The sequence below is a fragment of the Anthonomus grandis genome, chromosome 12 (genome assembly GCF_022605725.1).
Source record: "Anthonomus grandis grandis chromosome 12, icAntGran1.3, whole genome shotgun sequence".
NCBI classification, from domain to species: Eukaryota; Metazoa; Arthropoda; class Insecta; order Coleoptera; family Curculionidae; genus Anthonomus; species Anthonomus grandis.
In genome coordinates this window covers 23974390-23997036 of record NC_065557.1, presented here as the reverse complement: position 1 = coordinate 23997036, position 22647 = coordinate 23974390, and the positions used below count along the sequence as shown (strand labels likewise).

Below are 22647 nucleotides of genomic sequence, written 5' to 3'. Positions count from 1 at the left end.
GAGAAATATAGTTCTTATGTCTATAAATAATTAATTTATAAATTTGATAAATTGTAATTATTTTTGTATCATATCATCAAAATGTAGAAAAAGCAAAATACATACCATGGACAGTGTTGTGCTAAAGCGGCACAAAAACAAATTGTATCAGGATCCCTTTTAAGACAATAAATTATAAAGTTATAAACTTACTTTACAATTGACTTTAATTCTACCCCTACCCTTGTTAATTTGTTGATAACAGTGAAATTAACATTGTTAGTATCAAGCATTTAATTTTCAAAATAGGACTTAATATATTATACTTAAATCTCTAAAATATTGTCTTACATAATTGACCCATTAAATCTTTTTTTGATAGCGTATTGGACTGTAAAATCTCTTTCACATTCTCTAAAAATCAATGAAAAGGTGCATTATTAACAATTTATTTTTTTGAAGGGCCTTAATGCATTAAATTAACAGCTTAAAAGCAAATTTGATGAATTTAATGACAAAAAACTAACGAATTCACTTTAAAAATGTAAAAAATAAACTTAAATTACATACATTATCACTCTTAGCCTCTTCAAAAATTAAATTAATACACTTGCACTATTTCATAATTTTTTAGAGTTTGTGATCGAGATTCACAGCCTTTACGCTGTTAAAAATTGATTTCATGGGTCAATAATTTTAAATTTCGCGCCATTCTAAAATTTTGAATAGCACGCCTTTCATTTCTATGACGGATCGGTATTACAGTAGACTATTTTACCCACTGTGACAAATGTCAATTATTTTAGTTCGGTTAGACCGCATCCGTGATGCTGCAATCGAGTTTAGGGTAAAGATGGTGCCTACTTGTTACTATGGGATTAAACCCTCTTATACTTTTAATTACTCTATGATTACTAATTAGATTAAATTTTTTTGCATTGAATGTTACTTAATACTTGGTTACTAGGCACGTCAAACTGTCAAGTTAGTTACAACAGTTTCCGTTGCCAAGCGAGAGGACGCTAGCTGACTTGTCAAAAGAATTTCTATCAGTTTGTATGCAACCACCACTTCTCTATATATTTGTGTTCTGTGGCTTGTGGGATCTTAGGAAAACGGGAAATGCTTTAATATTTATTAATTAATAAATGTCATAATTAGGTACTAAACCTTTACCTTATACTATTTACCACAAAACACAAATATATCATACCTAAACATAGATAAGGGATAACTATGACACTATGACCATATATTTACTATCATATATATTCAGTACCAAGCAGTGCTTTGAAAGGACAGAACAAATCTTTAAGTATTATATATCTTTTATCTATGACAAATATATAGAGAGGTGGTGGTTGCATAGAAACTGATCGAAATTCTTCTGAAAAAATCTGCTAGCCTCTCCTCTTGCTTGGCAACGGAAACTATTGTAACTAACTTGACAGTTTGACATACCGGACAAAAAATTATTAAAATCTCTTGGGAATTTCAGGAGATACGGGTAATATATTGATTAAATAACAGGGAGCGCGGACTATAGATTGGTTGCCGGCAACCGACATATGCTGCGTTCTCGATTTGCTGGATATCGCTCGGACGCTAGCTTCATACACATTAAAAGCAAAACATAACCTCAATATTTAAATGTGTTCATTTGTTTTTTTTTAATTTAGTGTAACGTCAAATAAGTGTAAACAAGTAAATCAGTGCAACTGAAGACTGAAGACTTTAGAAAAGTCCTATTTGGTATCATCTATATTTCCATCAACTAATGTAAGCTATTTCGTACGTTTTTCGCTTTTTGAGGGCTCTACCGACTATGTTTTTTCGGTTCAATTCCTTTTAGGATCAATAATGTTTTCCAACATAGACCTCTAGGTAATACTTAGTTTTCATTGAGATGTAAAACCCAAGATAACTTATCAGGTAATTAATTTCAGTATGGAGTACCACAGGTTCTGTTATGGTGCTTATACTGTTTCTTATTTACTTATATGAATATTTAGAGCCCAGTGAATAATGCTGCATTGAACTATACCCTAAGATGAACTAAGATCCAATTCAATTAAACTCTCCAATTAGCATGGTTTAAAAAAAGGGAAGTAACAACCAATTTTACTTAATGTTGCCACCAAATTGATGAGAATCATTTGGGAACTATTCTTGAAGCCCAGAAAATCTGTTTGGTCAATAAAATCCTAACAATTCTCTTAACTTTTATATGTTCTCTTATTAACTCATTATAAAGAATAGATTTGTCTAAAGATATTTTCGTTGATTTAAGTACTCGATTTTTAAAGTGGAATGATTTTTATTACAAACCCTATAATTTTTAAAACTTTCGATCTTGCTGTGAAATAATTCAATATGAAACAATTTACTTCTTTTCAAAGGTATTAATTTTTTATTTCACCTTTTTTTTGGTGCTTTCATGTTATGGATGCTGCCTCACTGCACTACAAAACCAACTTAATAATAATCATTTGCCGCCCAAATCATTATTAAACTTTTTGCTCTCTTTGAAAATATGTGGGGAAATAATGAGATTTTAACCAAGGATTTTGGCAAGAATGATTATATAATTTTTACTGGGTAGGTATAACAATTTCCATTTAAAAATTATTAAATTACAGTTCATTATAAATAAATTTAAATTACTTGTCCAGCCTAATACTAATATAATTTAAAGCCCACCAATATCTACACCCAATCAAATGCAACAGTCTTAATCATTTAGTTTAATTTTGATAAGTTTTCTTCCAACCAAATAAATCTTATTAGTAGGTATAATGTGAAAGGCAATCAAACCTTAGATTATTGGCACTGCCACTGATCAGTCATCACTATTGAGTACAGTTTTAACTTGTCTTTCTCTGCTCATATATAATGCACTTTCCATTAGTCAAAATCTAAACAATACTTCTAGTGTAAATTTTTATCAGGAACTAGGAGAAATAGTCTGTTAATGATTTTTCAATATTATATAACTTAATATGTAATTTACTGCTTAATGACTTTGACTTACTTGTACTATCAGAGAGACATGGTTAAATAATTCTATTAGTAATGCAGAGTTTTGCTTTAAGGACAGACTTATTTTTGGAAAGGATAGGAATAATTTAATAACAGTGTATTAGGGTGGTGTGTTAAGACAGCTCACTGCTACTAAAAATTAAAATGTTTGATGCTGATCCAGAAGCATTTTTTATTGGAATATCAGTTGATGCTATTTGTTACCTATATGTCATTGTAGTGCACTTTTTCCCTAAGAGGGGTTGTAATTTATATAATCTTTTTTTTGAGAAAATTGAGGCTAATCTCTAGGGTAAACAAAATGTAGAATTTTATACTATTATCGGTGACTTTAACATTCCTAGTTAGCAACTGGTTAAATATGGTTGTGTCATTTATTCCTTTTAATAATTTATTCTGGGTAAATCAAATCAGAAACAGTAATGGTGTACTTCTGGATGTCATTATTGCATCTTTTGATGATGTTAAGGTTGATGGAGTTAAGAATTCTTTGGTTTCCATTGATTCTTACCATCCATGTTTAGGTGTCTTCCTTAAAGGCAAAGAATGTCCTATACATTGCAAATTACTTCAATTACTTCAACTATCAAATTTAGCTTTAAGAAAGCCAACTTTTTTTTTACTGATTAAGATTTTCTTTGCCTCCTAAAATTGGAAACATCATAGGAGAAAATCAATTGAGGTATCTACAGATGTGAATATAATCACTGAGGCTTTCTAACCTACTCTTAATGAAATTTTTGTCAGTGCCTGTCATGTAAAAAAAAGTAGAAAATATTTAAAAATTACAATTGAAATTATGAAAATTTTTAAGTATAAACTGAATCTAAAATTAAAAAAATCCAGATCTTCTACTGGAGATCGAGATACCATTCTATAAGAGCATCTATTAAAACTAAAATCAAAGCTGTTTACACCAACAAGAGACATGGAATATGAGTGACAAACAAATCTCAAAATGTTTTGGTCCTTTATGAAATTTAGTAGCAAACGCTCAAAAAATATCTGGATTTAGTACTAGAACCACGAATGAGCTAAGTGTTAAAGTGAGTCTTCATTATTTTTTTGATAGTTTCATTTGGCCAATCTTGGAATATGGGTGTATTATTTGGTCCCTCCAGTATAGTGCATGGATAGCAATTATTGAAGGGGTTCAAGATAGCAATTTTGAAGTGCATGTAATTTGTATACAGTGAGAGCCAAAAGTCTGGAATAAATTCATTTAAAATTCAGGGGTATGTTCAAAAAAAAAACGCTCGTATACGTCGATTTTTATTTTTAACTGCGGGTTTTCTTACTATAATTTTATGTATACAGGGTGGTCCAAAAATAAGTTACGACCATCAACTTCAATTTTTGAAATGGAAATACCTATTTTTTATTCTGTATTCTTGAAGAACAGAAAATTCTAGACATATTTCATGTACAATGTCCTATATCTATCTTCCTTTGTTTTTTGAGTTATTGACAGTTGAAGATTGGCATATTTGCACTTTTGACATGTTATAAAATCCAAATGGTTAGACATAGACAAATGCGGTTTGCACTTTTCATAGAAGCTTTTTTAAAACCATCTGTTGACACTAGCTAGTAAGTGTCAACAGGTACTGAGAAATTTACGGTTGAATTTCTAAAAAAACATTCAAAATAATAATGTATTTAATTAAAAGTATTGCATAAACGTTGAACAAAAAGAAACTATTCTAATCTAGACCGAATTAAATGTTCACATTGAGCCCCATTAACTTCTTGGCGGTAAGCAAGTCTTGATTCGAATTCTCTCAGAATGTTGCGTATCATTTCTTGAGGTATTCATTGAATCTCATTTCTTATATTATTTCTCAATTCTTCTAAATTGTTGGGATTATTTACATACACTCTATGCTTTAAATAATCCCACAAAAAGAAGTCCAAAGGAGTCAAGTCGGGGGACCTAGCAGGCCACTCCAATTGACCCCTTCGCCCAATCCATCTTGACAATCTGTATCATCTTCGTTAAGTTCGTGGATTAATTTTAATTTATAGGGATGATATTTTGCCTTTTTCAAAATTCTTTTTAAAGATGTTTTTCCAACATCGTTATCTAGTGCTGCCTGTCTAGTCGGTGTATGAGGATTTTCTTCAATGGACAAAACAACATTTAACTTCTTTTCCTCGGAAATTGAGGGACGACCCGATCTGGGTCAATTTCTGACGTGACCTAATTCCCTAAATTTTCTTTCTAGTTTGCTAACGGTAGACTGAGATATTGTCTTATCAGGATACTTGGTATTAAACATTTCACAAACCTGGTGTTGGGTCCTAATGCGATCATCACATCCTTACTTATTCATCTTTTCAGGCAATATTAAATTTTACAATAAACAAGGATAAGACTGCTTGATACCTGTCACTTCAAAAAATGATGACAACATCATTGCAACAATGGATGAAAAAACACAAAAAACAAGGTTACCTTAGTAAGGGTGTTACATAGTTGCATAAATTATTGTATGTTCAGAAATTCAACCGTAAATTTCTCAGAACCTGTTGACACTAACTAGCTAGTGTCAACAGATGGTTTCAAAAAAGCTTCGATAAAAAGTGCAAACCGCATTTGTCTATGTCTAACCGTTTGGATTTTATAACATGTCAAAAGTGCAAATATGCCGATCTTCAACTGTCAATAACTCAACATGAAATAAGTCTAGAATTTTCTGTTCTTTAAGAATACAGAATAAAAAATAGGTATTTCCATTTCAAAAATTGAAGTTGATGGTCGTAACTTATTTTTGGACCACCCTGTATACATAAAATTATAGTAAGAAAACCCGCAGTTAAAAATGAAAATCGACGTGTCCGAGCGTTTTTTTTTGCCACTGAATTTTAAATTTATTCCGGACTTTTGGCTCTCACTGTATATATTGCATATATATTAGATTTATCACATTTTGCATTTGGTATATATCACCGGAGAGGTTGTGATAATGTTTATTTCTTACAAAAATAAAATAGATTGTGGGATTTTTAGTCAGTTACTTTTTATTTTAAAATAGAATAAATACTCGCCATAGAAAGTTTATATCTGTGAGTGACTTCATAATTATGTCATGTAACAAATAAATAAAAAACAAAGACTTTTACCAAAGATGGCTAGAACAAAACTAATGTAAATTTTGTGCAAAAAATGTTTAGAACAAAACTGTCCATAAAACATCCAGTCTGTGAGCCTCTTATTATTAAGAAAAAGGAGTAATAAAATTTGATTTGAGTAAAAAAAGTTCTGATATGAGATATTGAATTTCAATTGATTCGTTATTGTTGAACAATTTGTTCTTCTAAAAATGACACCAAGGAATCTAGTAGTATTTTTTTTAGATCTCATAATGTCAAATGAAACTTTACCACCTAGAAGACAGTTCACACCAGAGGAATGGACAAAACTATCAAATTATTTTGTTGGAAACAACTATAGATATCGAGAAAATATTGTAATACCCCGAAACTTGGGTCCAGTACAAATAAAAACCAATGAGGAGAAGATGGTAGAAGCTTTTTTCGAGAGCTGCCCTTTTAAGGTTATTATGAGTTGTGTTGCAGGTATTTTTTTTAAAGATATATTATACTATTATTTATTGCTTTTAATTTTTTTGCTTGTTGATAGTACTCTTACGACCATTCTAGAAATAAGAAAGCTTGTATAAATCGTAAAGAATTGATAATTTAATTTAATTATAATTGTAAAGAAACCAGCATCTAACCTTTAAATCTAGATTATACAGGGTGTCCTGGAAAATGAGGGACATCTCTCCGATTCCGGTAGAAAATAAAAAAATAGTATGGAACTTTCCTATAAAAACATTCCTATAGGCTCACCCTATGAAGAAATGGCTCCTTAAAGACGGCGTTGGAAAAAAAATTTATGTGATCAACATTACTAAGGACCTCTAAAATGGAGTCCTTAAAATACATTTACCTTGTTTATTTTAACAGGGGCGAACTAGGGCAAATTCACGTTTATTGAGTATGCATATATGCATCTTATATATGGTCTTGCGTCTTGCAATGCATTGGAAGCAAAAAGGTTGTATGAAGAAAGATTTCCTAATCGCACTATTCCAAATTAAAAGAAATTTCTGGATGCTGAAGCTTTCAACGAATTAACCAACTTCTAAGGGAAACTGGTAGCAGATTCCAGGTGATATTACCAATTTAAGGTGATATTAGTGACTTTCTTTATTATATTTTAGTAAGTTTAAAAAAAAAAACTGTATAACAAAGTACTGATGCTGGTCAGAGAAGAAAAGTATGTACGGTACAATTGGACGAAAATATTTTGGACGCTGTAGCTGATTTTGACCGATGAAGCAGGGTTTATCAAAAATAGTATTGTAAATTTACAAAACTCGCATGTATGGGCTGATGATCCGCATGCCGCGGTTGTTTCTCATCATCAACATCAGTTCCAATGAAATTAATATCTGGACAGGAATCATTTGCAATTTTTTCATTGGGTCATTCGGATTACCGCCACGATTGAACGGAGAACTTTATTTGGAGTTCTTTCAGAAACAATTTTTTTTTTAATAGAGCATTTCCAACTTGCGATCCGCCGAAACATGTATTTTCTGCATGATGGAGCCCCACCTCACTTCAGCGTTGCTGTAAGGAACAATCTCCCGATCTAACGCCATTGGATTTTTACCTTTGAGTCACCTCAAAACCTTGGAGTATTCAACTCCTATCGATACTCGCAGAAACTTTTAAAGAGAATCAGGATTTGTTTCGAATTGTAAGCTTATTCATTGACTATATTTTTTTCAGGTTGTTTTTTCATTTCAAGAAAAACATAGGTTTACATTTTTTTAAACAATTTTGTTAAGGTGCCTTTCTAAGAACCACACACCATTTTTAAAAACATCTACTTTTTCAGATTAAACAATTAAAAATGGAACTTCTCTATTGTTTGAATAACTGTCGCATCGCTAAAAAAAGAACATATGGTTCTTTTTAATTAAAATAAAACAGTGATTCCTTAATTACTTTTTTCCCTAAAACGGTTTCGTTTTATCGATGATGAACAAGAGTAACTTTTCTTTAGCTTAAGGTTCAAGCTTTCTCAGTTTATCATAAAGAGTGCTAAAAATGTAAGTAATATAATGTACAATCTAGTCCGCCCCTGGAAAAATAAACAAGGTAAATGTGTTTTAAGGATTCTGTTTTAAGAGGTCCTTAGTGTTGATTACATTAAATTTTTTACTTAATTAAACCACGTACTTCATAAATTATTCAAGAAAAACCGATTTCTAGCGGCGTCTTTAAGGGACCGTATCTTTGTAGGGGGGGCCTATAGGAATTTTTTTCATAGCAATGTTCCATATAATTGTTTTTAATTTTCTATCTGAATCCGAGAGATTTTCTACATTTTTCGGGACACGCTGTATAAAAGATTCAACTGCATGCTATATCGGTTATGTACAGTCATTGCTGAGTCATCCAAGGTAGTCATCCAAGGTGGAAGCAGCAACGTTAGCAGAATGAAAACAATTTTTTTTACAAGCGTCGTGTATTGCACTTACCTTGTCCCTGGTGAGATCTATCTGGTTTTTTTCTATTGTAAGACTAAATTAAACCAAATACAAAGAAACAAGACTCCCGATGAGTATACGTGGAGAGGTAATACCCCCCGACAAATTTTGGTTTAACTCGTAACGAAGTCGAAGATATATGCGGCAATCGCAGACACCAAATAAAAAAAAAAGAAAAGTAAATATCTAAGACACTATAATTCCTCAAATCTCCCATAATTAACATTTAATCTAAAAATGTAAAGGAAAATACGGGACGATTCAAAATTAACTGCAAAGATTTCAAGGGCGTATTTATCAGCCCTTAATTAAATTTATTTTATTCCCACCAAAAGAGGGCCTTTATGACGACAAATCAGCCTACCAAATTTTATTTAAATCGGCTAAAAGGATTTTGAATAATTGATAAAAACCGATTTTATTAAAAAACTTTTACACTCTGTATCTAGAAAATGAAACAAGCTAGAACATGTTTTCATGAATAAAACTTCTTATTTTTGGCTGGTAAATACTTGGCCCTTGAAATCTTTGCACTCAATTTTGTCCCAATCACCCTGTATAAGTTAATGGTCATACACCCAAATTCAATGAAAACCGAACATTCTGCCGACTACAAAAAAAGGTATAAAACACCTTTTTTTCCAAAAAACGTAACTAATTACTATTTATAGGAAGCGGACATAGTTTTACTACAGGGCGCTTCAATAAACCATTCATAGTACGTACCATCACCACCCTAATCACTCCGTCAGAGCCCGGTTACAGTTCCACCACTCGACCCATTCGCCACTGCATGCATCATCTTTTATGAGTACCCACCAATATACCCACTGATATATATCAGTGACGTGTCGACCTGCCATTTACTTCTTTGATGCAAAGATTGTAGATATTCTTTTGACCAACGATACCAAAAACTTGGTTAATTCTTTGAAGAAGTTGCCAACGGTCAAGAAGGTTTATAGGTATACAACATAAATTAGGTTCCGGAAATGGCTGTAAGGCTTATAAAGTAAAAAAAATACCAGGAGTAAGAGCAGATAAGTCGTTGGGATCGTTACTCACAGGAGATAAAGGATGACTATTAAGAAATGCTCGATTTGTATTAGGACAGTATTCATCTCCTCATATGTTAAGTTTTGATTGCCAATAACTCTAAAGAGATGAATCTTGACTGACTGCACTCTCGACTCCCATAGATTACTGAAATAGGGCGCTGAAAGCGGGTTGAAATGCCATTGAATAATTTCAGACTGCCGCATTTTCCATTAATTTCGTTAGGTATTTGTAAGCCCTAGTAAAGTTAATCCCATATGTCTAGGCATAAATATGTTAAATGGACCGGCAAAATCAACCCCGGTGTGAAAAAACGCATTGACTTGACTAACCCTTTGCTTTGGAAGAGCGCCCATTAAAGGCTTGGAAGACACGGGATTCAATTTCCAATATGTGAGACACTTGGACAAAAAACGTCTGATTACGCGTTTAGATAAGATAATTTAGAATTTTTGGGAAATGATATATTGAACAGATTGAATTTTAGCATGGAAATATTTCAAATGGACATAGTGGATCAAAAGCACTGAAAAATGGCAACTACTCGGGAGTAGTGCAGGGAGTTTTTGTTGGTATGATAGCTTCAAATGACACAATCTACTACCAAGCCTAAGAACAGTAGGTTCATCTAGGAAAGGACTTAGTTTACGAAAAGGTTTAGAAGTAAATTTATTTTTTATAATACAATTTATTTTTTCAACAAAATAAGTAGACTATATGTTTTACTAGACGAAAAAGAGCTTGATGTAGTTCAAGGTTGGTTAAAGGACCTTGAATATGAGTTTTAGTCTTACAATTATTTAAACATCGCAAAACGTAAGCAAATATTCAAATATTCAGTTTATCAAAATTGGAATATTTAGAAATCAGAGCTTTAAACATATGGGGTTCAACTATGGTTCTAATAACAGAAATTGAACATTCCTCAGGGAGATCATCAAATTGTGAAATGGTAATCTCTGACCAAGTATCTTTGGGAGCCATCAAGAACTTTGGACCAGACCACCATATAGAACTCTCAGCTAGCTGAGATGGCAAGAGTCCCCTTGAACCAAGATAAAATTCAAAATACTTTATTTTCCTATAAAAAGAAAAACAATTCTAACTAAAAGCTAATTGCAGAAAAATCTTATAGTTTTCTTTAGACAATCGTATCGCGATTTTTAAAACCATTGACTCCTGGCATTAAGTATGCATATACATTCACATATTTTATAACTCAACTTATTGTCCTGTCTACTCTGGAAATTAGTGCTATTGAGTTATCTCTAGTGAAAAAGACTTGTGTAGAGGGTTTAGAAAATTTTGATTTATGCTGTGCATTTGAGGTTACAGGCTTTTGGATCATCTTCTTTTTCTTCCTAGTAGTTTCTATATTATCCAGAGCAACACAGTGATTATCTAAATATGCAATTAGCGGTTGAAAAGAGGGCATTTGATTCGATTTGATTCGAATCTGTATCTTGAAACTCAAATTTAGTACCAAAATAAAGTCCCAGGAATCAACTGGTAGTCCCAAATTACGCAAAGCTTCTAAATTATCCGAAAAGATATCTAATAGGTTATGCAACTCTTGGGTATTATTAGAGGAGAGTTTTTGAGCACTTTTAATAGCAGCCCAACGATTGGCTGTAATATTTCTACGATAATATCTCTTACATACACTATCATAAGCAATTTTATAATTACTTTCAATAAGAGGTAATTTTTTATTTAAAGTTAAGGGTTGTCTCTTTAAAGAACCCAATAGATATTAAGATTTTTCAACATCTAATATTAAAATATTATTATACACTATTGCTTTAAATAAGTCTATATAAGTAGGAAATTGGGATATTTCTCTATTAAAGGCTGAGACTGACAAGCGCAAAGATATAGATTGACGAGAAAAACTACTATGGTTTAAGATGAATTACCATTATTTGAATGTGTGTCATTATTAAAATTATTAAATTTGCAATATCTTTCTTTAACGAACCAATAATGAGTTTCGAAATCAGCCCTTATTTTATCTTGCTACAAAAATAAGGCATCATCGTCACCCAATAGAGCAATAATAGCATTATGATTCTTAAAAAATTCATCATTAATAAGTTTAATCTGCTGATAACGAACTTGCAAAGCAGGTTGTGTCATTTCTTAAAGATTTTGCTACTTAATAATGTTCCCCAATTCGACTTATTTGACTTTTTGACGATTTGACGAGTTTACATTTTTTTCAATTTATCGGACATATTAACCAATAACAATTTATCAGCACAATAAATCAATAAACGTGATCAAATAAATAGCAATTAATTCGTGAAATTAATTGATTTTAGATTATCCGATAAAATAATCTTTTATTTTTTTTTGTATAAAGTGTAAAAAAAATTTTTTTTAGTGTTAATTGACAATAATTGATTTTTAATAAATCAACCAATTCTCACGAAAGTTCGTAAATAAAAATTAATGTATAACAATTGCCCAAAGACCACTATGAAAAAAACCAATTATTATATTTAAATTGTATTGAACTTTGATCACTCTGTACAACTTCGAATTGACAAACTAAATAATAATATTTAAACCCAAGCACCAGAAATATTTTCACTGAACGCGAAAATAGATAAACTACAAAAAACACATTCGATATGTGTGACGATCCAAATACCTTCGAAGATACATATATTGAAACAGCAGTGATAATGGTTACCAATAACAAAATTCTTTAAGAAAAAAGTGATGAATTTTCAGCCGACCCTGAGAAACTATTCCATTATATAAAATTGTATTTTAATAATTTCAAAAGAATTAAATTTGTGTGTATTTATGTTCTGTCTATTGTGATATAAATTTTAAAAATATTACAAGTTATGCTGGAATGAATAAGTAATTTTTAAAATCTCCAAATTAAATGTTTTTATCAGAGAATTTTTCAAAAATGTATATACATGAAAAAAGATAAAAAAAGAACAAATCCGGCTCGAAGGACCTATAAATCGTTTTGATAAGCTTCGATACATATGTCAGAAGGGAAAAGTGGACTGTATTTTTCAATTGTTAATTGTAATATTGTTAATTGAAATTACATTTCGCTGGATGAACACTCTTTAGCCGGCCGGCTTTCTGCTACACTTCTTGTATCAGGTGAAAGGAAGATGGGTTTAAATTAAACCTTAGTTGACAAACTATACACGACCGCGTAAGATAAGTGGTTAATATTTAAACTGTAAAAAAAAAGAATAAAGACATTTCGTCAAATTGATGTGAAATGCCTCTGTCGAGGAGTGTGTACAAGTTGTTTAAAAACATTATTTTATAAATAGAAAAAATATTAAAAAATAAATACACCCAAATTCAATGGAAACCGAACAATCGGAATATATCCCACTAGCTCTGTTATAATAATTTTAATGGCACTAAAATGCCAAAAGAAACCACTTTTTATGAGATACCTCCTATGTTATCTCTTATATCCCTCGTCTTACTCAATGTTATTCATGATTACTATATGGGCACACAAAAAATTACTGCAAAGATAACAACTATTTAATGCTGCAAAGATAAGATAGCGTGGTTAAAGAACAGTGATCTATACGATTGCCGTATTTTAGCACAACACATTCCACGCAGTGCCCTTTTTGTAATAAGAATACTTGTTTTAAGTTGAATAGAACCCTTGAATAGAATGAGAATGGAATACCATAACAAAGATGTGATTCGATTAGAGATAAATATGTCATATATGCCACTGCCAGTCCCAGGTTGAATGATATAAAAAGAAGAGCATATCTTATTCCATGTCTAGCTCAACCAGAAGAGAGTTTCCTGTTTAGAATATTGGTTTTGGAAATATTGAGAACGAGACTATTGGAATTAAACCATGTTCCAGACACTGCATATGGCGAACAATTGCACAAATACCTTCGAACATATTAAAGCAAAGTATCGTTGTATCATCTGCAAAAACTGCGAAGTATCCATTAATGTTCAATCGAGGTAAAACTTTCATGTACATTAAGAATAGCAGGGGCCCGAAGTTTAATCTAATGAATCTAAGACTGAATTATTACCACAAGAGATAGGTAATTCAAGAGTAATTAATTTAGGTAATTTCAGAAATAGGAACATGAGTCATTAAACAAGATCCTCTGCTTACGATCTAATAGGTAAGAGCAAAACCACTTCAGGGCGACTCTTCTAAAGCCCTAAATTTCTAGCTTACGTAACATGGTTGGATGGTGTACCCAGGCCAAAGCTTACAAGTCACTGAAATATCACAGAAGCACAAGTCAAGATATATCACAGAATGCTGAAGCAATACCACCTGTATTGAGCCTCTTAAAGAAAGCTAAGAGTCACACCATTTGTATTTATACATTTTAGAAAGCTAAACTGGTGCAAATGAAGCAGTTTATGCCTGTTTAGAAAAGAAACGACCCTCACCTTAATCGGCTTCTCCACAATCTTTCCTACCACAGGAAGCAATGTTATAGGACGAAAATTTTAAGGATCATTCAGATCACCTTTCTTGTGATTTGAAACAATGTTAGCCCTCTTAAGACAAGGAGAAAATAAGCCATTTGTAAAAGCAATTTGCTTAACAAACTAGAGCCGGTGAAGGTAGAATTTCAATGATACATAATGGCAACCTGTCCCATCCCGAGGAAGTTCTGTTCTTTATTTCTCTAAATATGGGTTTTAATTTCCCAGCATCAGTGGGCAAGAAGAAAAAAGTTTCTGGTAAATTAATGTGAGTTAGAAAATCCTCAGTTGGCACAGTATGTGAAAGGTTATTTGAGAGGTTAGATGCCATGGAGGAGTAGTATGCATTTGGCTGGTCATCCTCTAAGGTATAGGAATATGGTTGTTTTTATCTCATAAAGAGTTGACAATCCTCCATGTTTTTATTTTTTAATTATCGGCGGAATTTTAATTTTTTCCCGAGTAATAATGAGAGTTGGCTCTCCTTAGATTAAGTCTATAAATTTTCCGGTAGTTATTGTAGTTATTCATAAAGTACTGTCCGATGAAATTTTTTATGTAATGTAAAGATTTCATATATTTGGGTGCAACTTTTATTGTTGCAACTAGTTGTGTACCAACATTTCTTTTTCTTCTCTTTTAAAGAATGAAAGGAGAAGCCGTCCATTTCGCCAGCATAGGCTTAAGATATTGTTCCAGTTACACTGATTACATAATTGTTTAAACTTGACATAGTTTCTACAAGAAAACAATTTGCCATACCCACATTTATCACATAATAAGCATAACCCCTAACCACCATACCCACATACAGGGGGTAAGGTGGTTAGGGGTTAGAGGGAATAAAAGAATCTAAGGCGATAGAAGCACTGATTGCCTCGTGATCTGAGACATCCGCAGTACTGAGAGTACCGAGTGGAAGCCTTATATTTGGCCAGCATAGTCTAAGATATTGTTCCAGTTACACTGATTACATAATTGTTCAAACCTGGCATAATGTTTGTTCTCACAGCAGTAAGAAACAAGTTTTCGACAAATAAACATGCGCAATAGAGTAAAACGCGTTCACACAGAAACTTCTGATCAGTTTCAAATCAAAAGTTTGATCTTTTTACACAAATTTCTGATTGTGATATGATAGTCAAACTTGTTTTCGAATTTATTTCAAGCAAAGTGTCATAGAATTCGCGTAGCCAACGCCAATCTTGGAATATGAACATAACCTCTAAATTGTTGTTTGTATTTTGTCGTTTGGTATAGTCCCTGATATTCGTTTTGAAAAATTGTATTTTAAATTGTTGGATTAGTCTAAGAATACAAATTAAGGAAATGAGTGATTTTGAATCGTCGGAAGAAACTGATCAGAATTTTGTTTATTCCGAGTTATGTTGATTCTGACACAGACTTTTAAAGAAGATTTACTTAAAGAACGGATAAGGCCCAAAAATCAAAACTTGTAAGAAATTTGCAGTGAGAACAAACCTATAGTTTCTGTAAGAAAACAATTTGCTATAGCCACATTTATCCCTTTTAGAGGGAATACAAGAATCTAAGGCGTTAGAAGCAATGATTGTCTCGTGATCTGAGAGACCCGCACTACTTTACTACGTTACAATCTTCAACTGTGTTCAGGTTCAAACAAGAATATTCGAGCCCAGAAGTAATTCTAGGGGGACTATTATTGTGCAATTTGATATTATTTGAGATAAATACATTTTGTAATTCAACTTCATAAAATGTAATTTATTTAAAGTCTGTTCCTTAGCCATAATTGAAGTGCTGCCATGGACCGCATTCGATCCGTTACATCTGTCATAAAATCTATATTATATTACAATAATAGAAAAAAGAACATAGTACACCTTACAAATATTTTATATTTTTAGGGTATGGCTTGGGTGCAGTTATAGGTCTCTTTTCGTCAAGTATCGGACCGCAGTCCGTGACAAATGTGGAAACCCAAACGGCTCGTCAGGTTTTTAATGAAATGAAAACCACAACTTTAAGTTATGCCAAAAATTTTGCCCTTATCGGAGCTCTTTTTTCTGGAGTTGAGTGTACGATAGAAACTGTGAGTGGTATTTTTAAATGAAGTTCATCTATAATATGTATTTTTGCTTTTTTTTAAACAAAAATGCATGCAACAATATAAAGCATGCAGATCCATAGCATGTAAGGTCTTTCATATTGGAGAGGTATTTTAACAAATAAAACAATTTCAAAATGGTGGCCATTTCCAGAAAAACCCATTTTTTCTAAGAATATAAATTATCTAAAAAAGACAATAAAAAATGAGGTTATTGGGGGGCAAAATTCTTTTTAGAAGGATTAAAAAATTGCTATTTATTTAACAAGTGTTTGAATTGATTCTTTTTTTTTATGAATGAGAAATTCCCATGAATAAAAAAAGAAGATTTTACACATGTGTAACATAGAAAATTTTTTCTACTACCGAAGAAAACATTAAAAAAAATAAAAAAAAAACCAAATTACTTTACACACTATTGTGTAAAAAAAATACATCAAAAAATATTTGACAAATTATAAATTAAATCTCAAATTACTTTTTATGCACTAGTGTGTAAATAGTGAAACATAAATTTTGCGAAGTGTGTAAAGTACATACAATGCAAATCATTGCTTCATTTAGCTTCATCACTTTCTAAATAGATATTAAGAAAAATGTGAGACTCGGTAACAGGTATTTACATACGTCAAAGCATTTGTTTCCAAAGCTTACTTAAAAAATATGCTAAAAAAATAGAAAATTGCATTTTTCCTTTCAACTAACAAAAAAAATGTGACATGTGATACATCATTAAATTTGTAACAAAAAATGGAATCAGATACAGGGTGTACTTTCTTTTCGCGCCATATAAAAAAATAAAGTTGATGATGGTTTCTCGAAAACGAAACGTCGGATATAAAATTTAGAAGCGCCATCACGTACTACATCAAAAGTGTCAATAAGAAAGTGTCAATAGTTTTTTGATATCTTTTAAAATAAAGCCAGGAAAAAATAAAATCGATATTGGCAAATTTCCGTTTTTTCCAAATATCTCAGCAGGCCATGGAAATTTTTGAAGTTTCTTAACGGCATGTACAGGGTGGCCAAATAAGAATGCGAGGTACTGTATCTGGGAAACTATTCATCGTAGAAGCTTGCAATAAAAAAATGTATTATTTAGTAGTCATTTGTGTCAGAAAGCCGAAAAAAGCCCTCTAGCGGCGAGATGTAAAACTAAAAAAACATGAAATATATTAATATTCGTAGCTTAAAAATAGCTCTTTTCAACTAGCCCAAGTTTGATAAAATCGGCTAAGGCGTTTTTAGTATACAGGGTGTTTTAAGCCAACTTTTGAACACCCTCCACCACTTTATTTTTAGAGATACAGCAAAACTATTCAAATAAAAAAGGTTCGGATTAGTCTCTACTTTAATAATCACCTATTTTTTTGTTAGGTTAATTCAGCAAAATTTACAGAAACATCAGTTTTCTAGATTCAAGATTGCAGTTGCGCCTCCTAGCGGCCATTTTAGAAACTTGAAAATATTTTCCAGGTCATTCTCTTGGCCATTTTAGTAATAAATTTTTTTATCACAAGCTTCTACGATGAATAGTTTCCCAGATACAGTACCTCGCATTCTTATTTGGCCACCCTGTACATTTACGCACGGGAGTAGGAAAAATATCTTTAACACCCTTTGCCATAGAAAAAAAATGGTTTTGGATATAAAGGGTGTCTCACGACGAATAGACGCGATCGATATCTCGGAAACTAATTTTACAAAAATTTTGAAAATTTGTCACAGTCGATGGGAGCGCACAACTATAATATTTTGACAGTTGTGACGTTTCCGGTTATACCGAAAGTAGGTGTCAACTTCGTTATTTCAAATGGAACACCCTGTATATTTTTACATTTTTGGTTTTCATGTGAAATTCTAGGTATATTTTGTGTATAATGTCATATACCTAAGTGTAACCTTTTTTGACATATTTTTAATTTCATGTGAAAAATTATGTTAATTAAAAAATTAATTTAATTATGTTATAATTTTGAACATTTGTTAAAATAACTTGTTACTTTGCCAAAATTTTTCAAATTTTCTATTACTCGCCTAACAGCGCAACATGATGGTTTCTGATTTTCTGGGAATCTATCTGCAACTATTTGGCATGTTCTCGATAAAACTTTGTTAAATTCTCCATAGATAATAAACAAATTTAAATAATCTTCGTGTGTATAATTTAATCCCCCGGCATATTAGTTTTTAAAAAATTATATTACTGACATTATACTGACTGATTATTATACTGACATTTCTGTTATAATCCATTGTCTTATTGCCGCTTCTAGCGGTTTCTATGACAACCGTCATGGCCAACCAATCAACAATCCTTGAGCCGTGTTACTATGCGGCTTTTAATATTAGGCCAAATTTAAACTCAATTTTTCGGAAACTATCAATTTTTGGACTAGACCTTATACAAAGTTAACCTTATTTTTAATTATCTTTATGAAAAAATAGAGGATTTCAATGGAAATCCTTAAAAGTCTAAAATTATTTAATTTTATTTATTAAAAATTATAAATGGAAATCCATTAAAAAAATTGTCTTTTAATGGTTTTTTCATTTTAATTCTTAATGCTAGCTTTTGACCTTCCTGTCCTTTTTTTAGCCAAATATTAAAACAGTCTTTTAAACTGTTCCTTAAAAATAAAACCAAAACTAACCAATAAATAAAGGCTACTAAAAGGGAGTAATCGGTAATTATGTTAGGGCTTATAAACATAATTTGTAAAAAAATTGTCTTTTAATGGTTTTTTCATTTTAATTTTTAATGCTAGCTTTTGACCCCCCTGAACCTTTTTTTTAGCCAAATATTAAAATAGTCTTTTAAACTGGTCCTTAAAAATAAAACCAAAACTAACCAATAAATAAAGGCTACTAAAAGGGAGTAATCGGTAATTATGTTAGGGTTTATAAACATAATTTTTCCCATGAAATTAAAAATATGTCAAAAATGGTGACCTTTAGGTATAGGACATACGTCTTAAGATAAGTTTTATCACTTATTTTCTGATTTTATGCTCTATTACAAACTCAAGATAAATATATTACATTACGAATATATTACAAAATATAATGGCAACTAAATCACATTACAATAAACAGATCCAGTAGTATTAACAGAAAATATTTACAGTTTTTCGTAACAACGAAAGCAACTTTGAAACCTACACAGGCGCTGTTTCATACTTCCAAAAGAGTTTGATGTAAAATGGACTTGTCGGATTTGACAATCTTGTTTCTCAACTGCTCTAAATTCGTTAGCCTACTATTATGATGTTTATAAATAGTCTCTCTAAGATAACCCTACAAATAAAAGTCATTTGGTGACAAATAGAGAAATCTTGGAGGCCATTTAACACATCACAAAGCAAAAGATACAGTCTGTTATATCTATATATATTATAATATAGTCTATTGCATTATTTGTTTTTGTTATCATCAACAGAATAGAGAAAAAAAAGTAAAAAAAAACGAAACACCCACTAAATTATGCTTTGTTTTTTTTGCAGTAATTTCTTAAAAATGCATTTTTTAAAAGAATATAAGCTAAAAATGTTTTCAGCATTAGTTTGGCACCAATCTATAATTTTTAAAATTTGATAAGAAAATGATCTTTTATAAGTTTCGGTTGAGTGAAGCGGAGGTGTTAGCCTTCCTTTATACCGGGTATTAATATTAATATGATGAAATTTTATTTTATATAAGTATTTTTATATAAGTAAGATGGAGGGAGATCTTAAATTAATTATTTTAAAAAACATTGAAGATGCATTAAAAATCCTTCTGTCGTGCATAGTCAACCACCTGGTTTCCTTAAGCTTGTGTTTTATGCGGTTGCGCTTCCTTATACCATATATCAATCTAAGTACATACAATTTACTAAATACATCAATTTACATGCTGCGTGAATCGCAGGTCACTATCCTGAATCAAACCCAAGCTCTTGCAGTGCTCGACGTGTTTTATAGGCTCGTTATTGATATGAATTAAGTCCCTATAATACTGTAAAAAATTCTTACGGCTACCCTTGCCCCCAAACAGCATAAATGCTGATTTCATAGAATTTAATTGTAAGCAATGATTTTTACAAAACTCATAAAGATTAGCAAGGTTATAATTAATGGCAGGTACTGCTTGGGAACTTTCATCTGGTTCAAATGAGAGATATATTTGAATATCATCAGCATAATAGTGCTGCTTAGATGAAATTAGTTTAATGACTTATTAACTGTATTATTGACTAAGTATTTAATTCCTTTTTATTTTAAGATGAGAGGTAAATCTGATTGGAAAAATGGAACCTATGCTGGAGGAGTTACTGGTGGCATGATTGGCTTAAGAGGTGGGTATTTTTTAATAATGACCTGTTATATTAAACATTGTGGTAATTTTTTTTTTCTAGCCGGAGTGAAAGCTGGGGTTGTTGGTGCAATGGGTTTTGCAGCATTTTCGACCGTTATAGACTATTACATGCATTCAAGGTTTTAGACACTTATAGTTTTTTTTAGTTTATTTAATTGTGAGGAATTTGTTATATTTATGTTAATAAAAAAACGTACGTTTGATAAACTTTATGCGTAACTCAACAGCTGGCGCAAGCCTAGGTTTTTTGTAAGGTGGTAACGAACCACCTATGACCGATTCACCATAATGTACCTTGTCTTTACTAAAAATATGTCTCTGTTCATTTTCGGATTGAATAAAGGAAAAAAAGCCATGTATCATATCTATAACCAAAATATTAGTATAAATACTAAGGACCAAAGGTCTAAAGATGAAGCTTTATAGAACTGCCATGTTCTGATCATCCATTTGATGTTTGAACTAACTATTTTAAAGCTGACTCAAAAGTATATTTGCCTACATTGAAAAAACATTAAAATTTTAAAAGAAGACATAATTTTGTCGTTTGCTTCAAATGCTTTTAAGAAGTCTATTAGAATAGGAGCTATACATTTTTTTATTTATTGATTAACCATAATGCGTCTCCAAATGTTTTTACAAAATGGACAATATCCTACATTCTGGAAGAAATCAGTTATAACCATTTTACCTAAAACAAATAAAATAGAATCTCTAAACGATAATAAATCTCTAAATGATCTCCGTCCTATAAATAAGCTCAGAGCTTTAGGGAGAATATTTAAAATATTTGTTGATGGCATGATGAGTGAATTCACAACAAGTAGACATGTAGTTCCTGCTATTCAATCTTGTTTTAAGGGCGCTACTGTTGTTAAGGAAACGTACGTAGGAAATTACACAGAATATGAACTAATCACTTATATCTTGCTTAATTTTGTTATAATGCAAATAGTCATTGCATTCGAAAAATCACAAACTTTTTCCATTTATAGAGAATATTTACTAATAGTTAATTGCAGTGGCGGCTCGTAACTTGTGAGAGAAGCAGTGCACGAGTTTTAACCGTAAAAAAATTCAAACAAAAAAAAATAAAAATGGCCACGAGAAAGAACGATAAGAAAGAAAAAACTGTTTAACTAGCAAAATGGCCAATAACTCGTCTTAGATTCTTAAATGTTATTGAGAAACACTATTTTAACTGATAATATCCCTAACTACTTAATCTTTCTTCTCTCATCAGGTTACGTAGAAGTTGGGTGTGGTAACCTAGATTTCCAGCAGCTTAATAGCTTCTTGAAAATTGTTCTCAATTTCTTCCTGTGAAACTAACAATAAAAGAGGAATGGCTTCAGAAATTATTTGAAGTTCTTCTCTTTCATAAAGTACTTTAGTTCTGTTTTTACACGCATCTTTTTGAAAGAATGGCTAAACTTTAACTGTCAAAAGTAATTTGTCTGGAAAGCCTTTTTAAAATTCAATAAAATGTTCTTTCATAAATAATGCGATAGCTACTATATGTCTTGTAAAAGTAAGTAAATCAAACCCTAATCTGTTGCAAAATGGAATCAATAACTTCCAAGGCCTCTAGGTTTTTATTCCTTGAAACCAATATTTCGAAACGAGGATAAGGTTGCCTTTTTGGAGAAATTGGTTCATCGGTTTCTACAAGCTCAAAGTCTAGTGTGTCAATAACTGCACCGATTTCGTCACGAATTTTTTGTTATACAAGTTTTGTAGACCTTGTTTAACTTTAACCAAATAAGTATTACATCTGCAGTTGCTTAAAAATTATTTCAACATGTGGCATGGTTTTACTTAACACTTTTCTAAGTCTCCTTCAATCTAAGTTTAAATCTAAGTCACCGGCTTCCTCAATGGTTGAATTTAATTTAATATTTTTATCGTTCTCTAAAATATTCATAACTCTTATCAGCTGATTTCGCTATTCATAAACTGTATTAACTTTACGCCATTGAAAATTCCATCTAGTTTGTGATCGTTTATGCACTATCTGATCCAACATTTTTGTTCTTTAAGATGATATGCCAAAAAAGGAATAAATACTAGTTAATAATAGCAAAAAACAATCTGCAC

General features: G+C 31.4%; 1 protein-coding gene across 5 annotated transcripts; it reads left to right on the top strand.

Moving 5' to 3' along the window:
- The first annotated feature begins 1592 nt into the window (after positions 1 to 1592).
- Positions 1593 to 20757, top strand: LOC126742662 (mitochondrial import inner membrane translocase subunit Tim22-like). Of its 5 annotated transcripts, XM_050449406.1 has the most exons (6): positions 1663 to 1758; positions 1832 to 1863; positions 6376 to 6597; positions 15995 to 16179; positions 20458 to 20530; positions 20591 to 20757. In XM_050449406.1, coding segments are annotated over exons 1-6 (600 nt in total). In that variant the 5' UTR covers positions 1663 to 1756; the 3' UTR covers positions 20677 to 20757. The 5 variants fall into 5 exon arrangements, with proteins under 5 accessions (XP_050305364.1, XP_050305363.1, XP_050305365.1 ...); XM_050449407.1 differs by lacking the exon at positions 1832 to 1863 and having other exon boundaries at positions 1593 to 1758; XM_050449408.1 differs by lacking the exon at positions 1663 to 1758 and having other exon boundaries at positions 1832 to 1911.
- Positions 20758 to 22647: the final 1890 nt, after the last annotated feature.